The following is a 12514-nucleotide window of genomic DNA, read 5'->3' as shown; positions in this document are numbered from 1 at the left end:
AAAATAATTTTTTCTACTAAATGCAAAGGGAGTTCAGAAGGGAAGGCTAAGAAATTAAAGGATCATTACATTAGTATGCCTTGGAGATGGTGTCTTCAAATGTATATTTCTATTATAAAGAAAACAAGTAATGTGAAAAGAATACCTTCAAAGAGGGAGAAAGGTGTGTCAGGGGTCCTGCATGCATGCTCACCATAATCTAGACACCATTCAGCAAACTGGAAAAGAAAGGCCATGTCAAATTATTCAGAATACATATTCAATTCAGATGCCAAAACACTGAACAGTACTCATCTGAAAAGATAATGGGTTTATGGGGAAGATCAAGGTGATTCTATGGGAACTACAAGGGAAGCCAAGAAGACTTTGGCCCAAAAAAGAAAAAGTGATGAACTGGCTAAACTGTACTTACTTATGTAGAACATAAGCTTCTTAAAATCGAGGGCTAGCCTGGATGATGGGCTTAAATGACTGAAATTTTATCTTAAGGCTTATAAACAAATTGCCAAAGGAAGATAGGAACAAAATAAACAAGCCAATCCACTGCCAGCTCAAATAAACAGTTAAATACAGCAATTTGTTTTATAAAAGGCAAATTAAATTAAACTTTTAAAAGGTCATTTTAACTGTTTTCTGTAGATTACTAAAACGGGGAAAATGAAACCAGAATTAGACACTTTAAAAAATATCTTGAAAAAACTTTTTCTTCTTCTTTGGATGTTCTTCAACCTACCTTACAAGCTCTGTACAGATATTTCACATCATGGGTGATTTTGTATAAAGACAGGAAGGCATATGCATTGCCTGCAGCACCATGGCACAGCCCATATCCTTTTTTGAGTAACCCATACTTCCAGATCACATCAGCACACTTAAAGGCATCATTAAGATACTTTTCCTCATTAAATATCTGTAAGCAATTAGGAAAATCGAGTTTTATTGTAAATGATCATTTTAACTCCATTGACAACTAAATAAAATGTATTAGATGACAGAAAAAAAAGAGCCCAAAATGATGGGTGAAATACAAAAGGAAGAAATTTAAATAATAAAGACAACTGTAAGGTCCTGAACTTAGATTAACATCAACTGCAAAACTCCAGAATGAGAGCGTCCGGGTCTGTTACACCTTGACAGTCTCTCTGCATGGGATGGTGTAGTGTGGTATTCTAGGTGGGGGGGAACCAGATGACTCTTAAGGTGCTTTTTAACTCAAAAGACCCTGTGGTTCCCTCCCATCCTGGAAGCTGAGGGCTTAGAGACATGGAGCAGGAGGGGAGGTCACAGAGAAGGAGAGCTCCACTGACTATCAATGTGTTATGTGGATGAGGCTCATTTTCCCACCCCTCAGTGGCTCTCCTTATATTAAAGATGACTGTGACTTTGTCTGTACTTGTAAAGGGTTTTAGAGTGATTGATGAGGTAGCAAGAACATTATCAAATTTACATCAAACTGTCATCATTAGTCACCTTCCATAGAATACATGGTAGCTTTCTTTGTAACAAAAATGCCCAGTTACTAGGAAATGAGGATAAAGTTTATCCAAGGAAACTTTTCTGTAGTGTGTTCTTATTTGGGAGAACACAATGCCACTTATGAAATCAAACATAATACTTTAAAACATATATACTTTATGAATATTATATCATATTAAAAAATGACAAAAGTACAGAGGACTTATTGGAACCTCCCATTGTCTATAAGCAGTTTAGACTGTTAAGTCTCTGTCATTTATAAAATACACATTACCATACAAGCAAATGCTTACCAAAATACAACAGACTAAGTTGGTAGTCTTTTTTTCCCTTCTTGCTTGTATGAACAATCAAGTATATTTAGCACCATATGTGCATCAGGATTTCTGGTCGTTTTAATTTCTAATTAGCTATTGAAATGTGCCAGGAAACACTTTTACAAGTTGTTCTTGGCAATGAAGTTGACTTGATTTAATTTGGATACCTTCGCTTTTATAGTAATTGTTTTCCTGACTTATGTGATATATTTAAAAAAATTATTTTAGTTCTTAGGTAAAGGAGTTCTAAGAAGAGTGGAATTTGTACATTGTTTCTGAAATACCATTTTTGTTAATGAAATTATACTTTGTCTCCTAGCATAACAAAGAAGTATATACCTTGTAAGCCTGGACAAGCATGTAGATCACCCCAGGAGCCCCATGGCACCAATGGACAAGAAGATCTCTAGTATCATCCACACATGGAGGATAGTTGCCAGAAGGGAATTTCAGGTCACAGACATAGTCTACACTGGGCTTGACCACATTGTGCAACTTCACTTGGCTTACCTGAAGGACAGGCTATGAAATAAAATAATACTTTAAATGCAAATAGGCATTAACATACTTAAGAAATTTCCAAATTAAGAAGAAAAGGAAATTTACTATACATTTGAAAAATTAAATTCCTTAGACATTTAAGGAAATGTTTATATTTTATATATATATATGTATATATATATATACATATATATATCTTCATGGTTAAAGAAAAATGCTTGGACTTATTAAAAATCTTACTTTTAAAAACAACAATAACAAAAACTTTTCTTCCTAATTCTGAGGAACAAGTTTTAAAGAGAAGCAAGTATAAGAAAATATACTGGGCATCATTAAGGCATTTTAGGATTTATTTATTTTATCTTCTCATACCTAGATCTCTTCTGTACCTGCATGTTATTTCTTAATTGTGAAGAATCAAACATTTCTAATTACATAATCAGTCCAGCTCTCAGGAATTTAGGTAAAGAATTATTATATAATTTTTATTTCTTAATATTCACCTCTGTCTACATAAACTTAACTTTTGAGTTTAGGCTCTCAGTAGACTCTCTGAAGCTGCTATTTTATGGACTTGTCCATGTTATTCTGCTACTTAAAGAGAGATACTAGCATTTTGTGCAGTATTCCCAAGAAGTCCATGTTCACTATACATTTTTATCACAGATTATATTTATTTTAGGAAAATATGAGGTGAAATTTGTCTGATAGAAAACACACAGATAGTGATGCATAACTCAGGACCAAAATTGTTCTTGTTCTAACTCATCTTAAAATAATATGTACAGCAAATTAACAATGTCTAGCTATATAAAATTTATAGGATCCAATGACAAAGGTAATGTAAGTTCTTTTCTTATTTTACAGCTCTCAATTCAAAATTATTTGTTCACCAACTTCCCTATAAATAACAAAATCAACTTCTGGTTTTTAGGGAATGAAGGATAATTAACATTTCATGATTACTAAAAGAATACTGTATTCTTTAGCAGAAGCAGAACATTTCCTGTGCCTTACTCAATCCCAAGTAGACTGCTCTTAAATCCAAACTATCAGTATTCTCTACCCAACCTAAAGTAATTTTGTTTTGCTTTGACAGATAAGAACTTAAATGAATCTTTTTTAGATTATGAATCATTTTTTAGATTACGAATAATTTGCAAATGGAAAACCCAACACTTAAGCAATGATGATTAAGTTAGCTAAACAATTCAAGAGGACCTGAAGATCTGTTTTTTAGTGTCAGTGTGAAGTCAATTAATACCTTCTGTTTTCTGTGACACATAAGCCTAAGTCTCATTTAAAAATATTTAAAGGGGTATATTCTTATTCTTCTTTCTTGAAGAAGGTCTATGGGCCTGTATCTACCTCTGGAAAGAGAGGCCATAAGAACAAATGGTAGAAAAAAACAATGATATTTTAAATCTAAATAGGCATTAATAATACTTTAGGAACTTCTAAATTAAGAGGCAATTTATTATTTGCAAAATTCATTTACTTAATTTAAGGAAGAATTTACATTCAACAGCATAAACAATCTTCTAATGATCCGTTTCATGAAGGACCTGTGCTGGACTTGTTTTATTATATTCCATTTTGCTACTTAATCAGCTGATATTCCTTCTTGTACATTACTAATTAAAACAATCTTCTCTACTATGACACATAGTGCTTATGGATGGGCATTATCTTTGCTAAAATCTTTTATCTTTATCCATAAAACCCTCAACTTACAAAAACACTAACAAGTGTCAAACTCTAATTAAAGAAAATTATGCAACTTTCAGGCAAATCAGTCAATAGCAATTATTAAGCATTTTTTATGTACCAAAAATTGCGCTAAATTTGGGAATACAAAGAATGACAAAAAACAGTCACTGGTCTCAAGAAAATGAGATTGTAGTGGGGAATCCCTCTTCTTTACATTCTGCTTGAATTCTGTTTGTGCCAAATTTATCTTACTCAGGTAGATGTCCCCAAATGGTATTAGGTCTATTTAGTTTTTTTTTTTTTTCCAATTGAGTTACACAAAATCCATTAAATGCATCCTAAGATTTATTATCTGAAACTATGCTCAAGTAACATGTACTCTTTTTTTTTTTTTTTTTACTGATTTTCTTCTTCCTGCAGGATTTATTTTCAAGAGATTGTCCTTTATAATGAGAAATGATTTCTCTATTCAAGAAATTCATTAAACAAGTGAATGCCATAGCAGGAGCTCTGGAATTCCAAGTCATAACTTTTTTAGTTTCTGTAGTTCTAAAGAAGATTTATGCCTTGATACAATTCAGTGACCCATCAAAATTAAGGTATAATGCTATGTGCCTACTACTATACTTGCACATATACAAGCACACCATAATCCACACAACTATTATGTATGGAGGCATATATAGGTTTATATACACATGCATGTAAATGTTATACAAATACATATTAATCTAATCATCAGTATTGAAGAAAGTGTAGGGAATTCTTTGATGTAGAAAATTTCCCCATCAGTGCAAAATGACAGTTCATCTGACTTGTTCAAGGCACTGAGGGATTAAGTGACTTGTCGCATGGGCAATGAAATATATGTGTCAGAAGGAGGATTGATTCTCAATGTGGGTGTTCCAGAGTCCAAGGTGAGGCCTCTAATTCATCATAATATTCTGTTTATTTCCTTATCTTTGATTGGTTTAAGTATTAATGTGGGAAAAAAAAACTTACCTTAATATATGATTTTGTTGGAATGTGGATGGCCAATGAAAATGATAAATGTGTATAATGAGCTTCCCAGAAACAGTACAGTCATAAAGTTGTTCTGATCAATCTTATTTGTCTTTCCTATTGTCATATTAAACCCAAACCCTATACTAACATGTGTGGAATAATGACATCAGAGCTCTAAATGTCAATCTAAGCCAGCTGCACTTTTTTTGCTCTTTATGCAAGTTATTAAATAATACAAACAGATATGAAATACTTTATGTAAATAATTTGCTGAAAAGGAATTCCCTTTATTAGCAACAGCCTCATTCAGAACAATGAGGCATCAAGTTAAGTATTCTAACTACTTGCTCCAAATACAAAAAAGAAAAAAAAAAACAAAAACACTTCCCAATTTCAGCAAGTTCAAAGCACTTGGTTCAAACCATTGGTAGGTCTTATTGTGATAGTTTCTTGAAGAAGGGAAAGGGAGGCATTTGTCTCCTATGCCCCAAGTTTACAGCTCTTTCCTTCCACAAAGCTAAGGCACCATAATTTGTCTTGCTTTTTTTTTTTTTTTTTTTTTTTGTTGTTGTTTATTTGTTTTGGGTGGATGTAGATTCAGCCAGCTGAGGACAGCAGGTCTGTGAAAAACAAAATATAAATCTCTTCTCTTGACAAATCTTAACCTAAAGATTAAGAAGGTTCTGAGAAAAAAAAAATTAAATCCTTTTCATATACTCCCTCACTAAGATATCGTTGGATTTTTTTTTTTTTTAACTCTTTAATTCAGTTTCTGCAAATGTCTTTGTAGAGGGTCTATTCACTGCTGTTTCTCCTCCAAGAACTAGTTTTTACCACTGCTCCCCCAGTTATACATATGATCTGCCATGCAAATAAATCTACCATTCAAATAAATGCACCAGTTGTAAACCATAGGGTTCCTTTTGCTGACTTGGAGTTTTAAGAACATTACTTAATCTGAGTTACCTAATTTACCCATTCTTAAAATCTCATGTGTTTGTAAAAAACAATTTTAGGTTCTTTTAGGTCTAAACTGTAGCTATCCTAAAATGTAGTTAAAAATAGGAATTGAGGCTTTCAACTATATTCTGAAGCAATAGTCATCAAAACCATTTGGTAGTGGTTAAAAAAAAAAAAAAAAAGGTATTTTAATGGAATAGACTATAGATAAGGGAGAACCAGAAAGAAGAGAATCCAATTAACCCAGTTTTAAGAAATTAACTCAGTTTTAATAAAATGGAAAACATAAATCACTTAGAAAAGAATTCCTTATCTGATAAAAACCACTAGAATAAGTGGAAAGCAGTTTGCCAGAATTAGGCTTAAAATAAAACCTTATGTAATATTTTACAATACTTCTAAGTATATACATGAGCTTAATTTTTTTGTTTTTTCTATTTTTATATGACTTTAATATTAAAGATCATACTATAAAAAATTAGTTCTGAGCGGTATATATAATTATGCTTCTCCTTGATCAGGTAAGAGACATATTCTTAACCATACAAGGAATAGAGACAATTACAAAAGATAAAATAGATAATTTTGGTTACATGAAACTGAAAAGCTTTTACACCAACAAAATTAAGTCATTGAAGATAAGAGGCAAAGTGATTGGGGGAAAAACAAAAACAAAAACAAAAAAACTTTGTTTCAAATTTCTCTGATAAGGGTTTTGGCATCTAATCTATATAAACTAAACAACTGACATGCATATTTATACGTATATACACATTTATAAATATATACACACACATAAATATATATCACACAAACATACACATACAGATATACACACATAGAAGACCAAAAGCCCCCCCAGAACAGCTGTAACAAAAGATATGAATAAACAAAAGAATTGTAAAATTAATAACCACATGAAAGAATGCTCCAAATTACTAAAAATAAAGAGAAAATCAAATCAAAACAATCAAGATTTTCATCTCATACTCCGCAAATTGACAAAGATGTCAAAGGTAGGAAGAATCGATATTGGAGGGCTTGCTTTTAGGAAGATGGGCACACTGATGCATTATTGATGAATCTGTGAATTGGTATAATGATTTAGGAAAGCAATTTGTGATTATGGAAATAAAGTGACTAACATATCCATAATTTCTGAACCAGAGATTTTATTACTGGGCTTTTAACAAAAGGAGCTACCAATAAGAAAAAGACTCCATACCATATTCATCAACATACTGATAGCATCACTTTTGTGATTGCCAAGATTTATTGAGGAAAAAAGGTAGATACTCATCAATTAGGAATGGGTAAAAAATTGCAGCATATAAATATAATGAAATATTACAATGTTATAAGAAACTGTCAATGTGACAAATATAATAGCATGGAAAGATCTTTATGAATTGATACAGAGTGAAGTAAGCAGAATCAAGAAAATGATTCACACAATGACTATAACAAAATGAAAGAATAGCCACACACACACACACACACAATGAAAAATGAATGCTTCAAAATTATAAAAAAACAAGCATGGGCTCAAAAAAAGTGATACAAAAAATGGAAAAAAGTGAAATAAGATACTCCTAACCTAACCTTTTGCAGAAGTAAAAGGTTTACAATTTATTGTACATTGTGTAAATTTGCAGACATTTTTGATGTCTTGATGGGTTATGCTGATTTTTCCCCTCTTTTTTCTTTCTTTTGGCTTCTAAAAATCGGGAAGGACGCTGAGGGAAACCATGATGATGTAAAAATATATTTTAAAAGCCAAAATTATAAAGTAAAAGTAATGGCATTTACTTCTTTTGACTAATGTCTTAAATAAAAGAAATAATTTCTCAGTATAAAACACAACACTTAAAAAATTATGGAACTAATTGTCCTATTGACTCCAATCATATTTCTCTCAAAGTTATGCTTTCATGGAACCAATAAACCTAAACTGCTAATCAAGATATCTGCAAAACAGGGCGGGGGAGAGGGGGAAGAAAACAAAACAACTTAAGAATTCTTAATCATTCCTACCTGCATCAAGAAGTAGTAAATACCTGCCAGTCCATGGGCAGCACCCACATAATATTCTTGATACCATTCATACATCAGTGGTGTCTTTGAAATAAAGTTTCTTTTTCTGGCAAGACCCTCACCTGATGATACTACCATATCACAAATCTGTAGGGGAGAACCAAATGTGAATAACTGAATTAGAATAAAAATATCCTGACATAGAATAAGGAAACTATCTTGTTAAGAAGTATGAGGAAACTAGGGATATATATACATATATATAGACACTAGTCTCACAAATATTACAATTTTGGGCATGAAAGCATTTACAGCTCTTTTCTGAAAACAAATATAAAAAGTTCCTAAATACTTTCAGATAACAAATTATTTGTTAGAAGAAAATAATATTTATTTAAGGAGGTTTATGTGGAAGGAGGCATCTGACTTGTTCTCCACTGCAAGGAGATGGATTCTTTAATGGAAGTGACACAGTTTGTCACTTGACATAGCTCTCAATGTCATGTTATATTGTTTGAATGTGTGTGAATTTCAGAGATTATAGATAATCCCACCATCTCAGAAAACCTTGAAATACTGTACAGGAACAAAGTCATATTTTAGAAGAAAAATTTAAAAAATATATACAGTGACTGGTAGAGAGCTGGGTACCTGCTGAATATGGTGCTGAGGTATCTTTTCTTGTCCAAAGTATTTGTTCACAAAAAGCAAAGCATAAATGTAGCCCATTCGTCCATAGAGCATTTCATCAGGAGCTCGGGGGTCAAGTTTATGCAGGTGGACAAGACTGAAAACAAAAGGATACATGAAAGGGAATTGGGTGGAATGTAAAGCAGACATGTAAAAATAAAGCTCTGTAGCTGGTTCTGTTTGGGTTTTTCAAGGGAGAGAGATATGGCTACATATACCTTAACAACTGTAATTTGTGAATTGAATACAAAGCATCAGTATTCTAATAATATTAGAATATTGATTCATGCAAAAGTATACAAGGAGCTATGTACTTCTGTTTTACCTCCTGTGATTCCCATCTTCATCAGGCTCTGGGAAATGAATCTACATATAACTGTTTCCAAGAAGGAAGAGGTAGCGTGGTGGAGTGGACAGAGAGTCGGCCTTAAGAAGTTGTCCTAGCTCTGACACACACTTGGATAGTTGTCTAAGAGGTAAACTCTTTTTGCAAATGTGTTGCTGATCTGTATTGGCAGAGGGATTTCCCTTATACAAAGATTCTTGAATGAAATAGCAGATCCATTTTCTATTCCTATTATGGTGGTTGTCTTTTTTTCCCCCTGAAGAGGGCCAAAATGACATCACTCTGTTGGGCCAAGGTGTACTGTGTCTGAGTGTGGAAGGCTCTACCACAAGGTGTGACAAGTAGTCCACACAGAATTTTGGAATGGGAATGTCTCTAAATTTGTACATCTCACATTTCCTTTGAGCTACTGCAATTGTGCTTAGCTCATAAAGCACAGTGCCTTCTTTGATGTGAGCATGAGGGGTGATGTGGTTCTGTGTCCATGCTACCCATGTCTCAAATCAACTCCAAAGTTCTTCAGAGAGATCGTCAATGTCCTTGTATCACATTTCTTTTGGCTTCCATGGGAGTACTTTCTTGTACAAGTTCTCAATAAAATAGTCTTTTAGGTAAATGTATGTTTGGTATTCAAACAATGGGGCCACCCAATTGGAGTTAACTCTCCGCAGCAGAGTTTGAATGTGGTTCAGCTAAAGAAAGAACTTCACTGTCCAGTGCTAATCTTGCCAAGTAATCATCAGAATCTTTCTAAAACAATTCAAATGAAAATGATTCAGTTTCCTAGTATGGCACGGGTAGACTGCCCAGATTTTACAGCCATCCAATAATGAGGTCAGCACAACAGCTCTGTAGCTCTTCAGTTTGGTCGGCAGTTAATGCCTCTGCTCGGCAGTTAATGCCTCTGCTCTCCCACATTTTCCTTCGGAGTCTTCCACACATTAAACTAGTTCTGGCAATGCATTCATCAGCCTTATCATTTATGTATATCTACAAACACAATATCCACTATCTATGTGCACATCCCCCCAAAATATACCGAATCAAGATGAGTTAACTTATCCACAGCACTCAAAATTTCTCCATCTGCTATAATCAATGGTTACATATATGGGTGTGGTGTGGTGCTGGCTGATGGATAACCTGTTTTTTTTTTTTTTTTTTTTTGCTTTTAATTGTTAGGCCAAAATTAGCACAAGATACAGAGAGCCTAGTAATACTTGGTTGCATCTCATTCTTAGAGGCTGTATTAAGTGCACAATCATCTGCAAAAAAAAAGACATATATCAACTCTCTTTCCATTTTAGTATGGGTATGTAGTCTTCAAGCTAAATAATTTCAACAGTGTAGTAGCTGACCTTGTCATTTTCATCCTCTCTGAAGGCATCCTAATATAGCTGAAAACATGTTTTTCTTTTCTTTTCTTTTTTTTTTTATTTTTATTTTTTTGAAAACATGTTTTTCAAAAAGCATATGAGCAAGCACAGAGCTCCTGCTTTCACTCCACTGGTGACTGGGAAAGTACAAGAGCATAATCCATTCGTTATCTAGAACCTGTGTAAGCACTTTGTCACAAAACTGATGTACAAGACTGATGTACTTCAGAAAACTAAATTTTATCATGATTTTCCCTGTGTCCCTGTAACTGACTACCAAAAGCCTTGGTCAGATCAATGAATATCATGTCACCAACATCTGTTCTGTTTTTGGCATTTCTCCTAGAGATATTAGGCAGCGAACACCATATCAACCACTACTTCGTCGTTTCTGAAACCACGTTGACTCCCAGGTAGATAACTATCTTCCAGGTGAAGGATTAGCCCATTGAGGAAGACTCTGACATGAATCCTGCCAGCAATGATTAAGAGACCCCCACCCTGTGACTGTCACAGGTATAATTATAATTCATTTCCTTTTTCTTTACAGATATAGAAAAGTTTTATGGTAAGGTAGACAAAGAGACACCAATAAAAAAATTCAGGAAAAGCATAGCCCAAATATGTTTAAATAGACCAATCTCGAACAAATTGGAAAAAGAAAGGGACTACATGCACAGAGCCCTCCATCATTCTGGCTACTTCTATTTACATGTGTTCCTCTCTTCTGTCTGCAGATAGAGATCTGGTTTAACTGGCCTACATGACTCTTAAAATACTATTAAATTAAAAAAAAAATATGTCCTTGGTGTACATTCTATAGATGAGGATGCCTTAAAATGAATTACTTCTGATATTTCAGTAATTAATTTCCCTCTTGGAGGAAGTTAATAACCATATAAGTTGAATTTTTCTTACACTGAATTATACAATTTTTTTAAAATCAAGATTCAAGGGTATTTTCCTATTTTACTTGTCATTGGGAAACACACACATCAATAAAAAACTTTGATATCATCATAAAACTCTAATAACAATATACATATTTTATTTTGTAGGCAATTTCTTATCCCTAACCTTTGTAAAAAGCAGATTACTGTTATCCTTAGGAAATTATGAAAATGGTTTTATAGGAAATCACTTCACTTCTTCAAGACTATGTTTCCTTATTTGTAAAATGAGAGGTTCAGATGACAAATTGTCTCACGTTCCTTTTAACTGATCCTAGATGCTAAAATCTCTTGTAATTCAATTTCTAAATAAAATGGACACAGCAGAATCTATATTATGTTGTTTTTTAAGTTCAAAAGACTTTAATACTGTTTTTTTTTTTAAATCGAGAAAATTGAGTTCCAAATGCATTGCTTTTAGAGAAGAGCTTGTCTAGTAGGATGGTAAAACTTAGAGAAAAGAATTCATAAAGGAAATGGTTCATAACAAATTAAAACAAAAATACCAAGACTGAATGGTCCTAAAGAAGGATCCAGTTAATTCCTATTTTAACTGACAAATATTCCAAACATGTTATATGCTAATACTAACAATTAATACTATCATCTTCATTAATACAGTGCTTTAAAGTTTACAAAGTACTTTACATATATTATTTCATTTGATGCTCACAACCATCTGCTGAGGTAGGAGCTATCATAAGCTCTTTTTGATGAGAAATTTGAGACTGAGAAGCTAAATAACTTGCCCAGAGTTCACATAACTAGTCAATGTCTGAACAGAATACAAATCCAGGCATCCCTGACTCCAAGATTACAATTCTATCCACTCTACTACCTGCTAAAACAGAATAAATTGATTTAACCAAATTGTACTTTTTTTAAATTTAAGAGTTGGTCTATATCTTGATACTTAAAAACTTGAAGCAATATATTTGAAGATTGCATCATGTTCAGTCATGTCCAGCTCTTCTGACTCCTTTTGGGGTTTTCTTGGCAGAGGTACCAGAGTGTTTTGCCATTTCCTTCTCCAGCTCATTTTATAGATGAGGAAACTGAGGCAAACAGGGTTGAGTGAGTTGCCCAGCATCACATGTATAAGAGTCTAAGGCTAGATTTGAACTCAAGAGGGACAAGTCTTCCTGACTG

General features: G+C 33.2%; 1 protein-coding gene across 2 annotated transcripts in view; it reads right to left on the bottom strand.

Moving 5' to 3' along the window:
* LANCL1 (LanC like glutathione S-transferase 1) overlaps positions 1–12514 on the bottom strand; it is a 67295-nt gene that overhangs the window by 18738 nt on the left and 36043 nt on the right. For both annotated transcript variants that reach the window (XM_051983625.1, XM_051983626.1), the window contains exons 5-9: positions 8655–8790; positions 8004–8150; positions 2133–2315; positions 734–910; positions 146–218 (exon numbers count right to left, since the gene is read on the bottom strand). In XM_051983625.1, coding sequence (XP_051839585.1) covers positions 146–218; positions 734–910; positions 2133–2315; positions 8004–8150; positions 8655–8790 — 716 coding nt within the window. The remainder of the gene's footprint in view (positions 1–145; positions 219–733; positions 911–2132; positions 2316–8003; positions 8151–8654; positions 8791–12514) is intronic.

This window comes from Antechinus flavipes, chromosome 3 (assembly GCF_016432865.1).
Source record: "Antechinus flavipes isolate AdamAnt ecotype Samford, QLD, Australia chromosome 3, AdamAnt_v2, whole genome shotgun sequence".
NCBI lineage: Eukaryota > Metazoa > Chordata > Mammalia > Dasyuromorphia > Dasyuridae > Antechinus > Antechinus flavipes.
The sequence above is the reverse complement of the archived record's forward strand: the minus strand, read 5'-3'. Positions and strand labels throughout refer to the sequence as shown.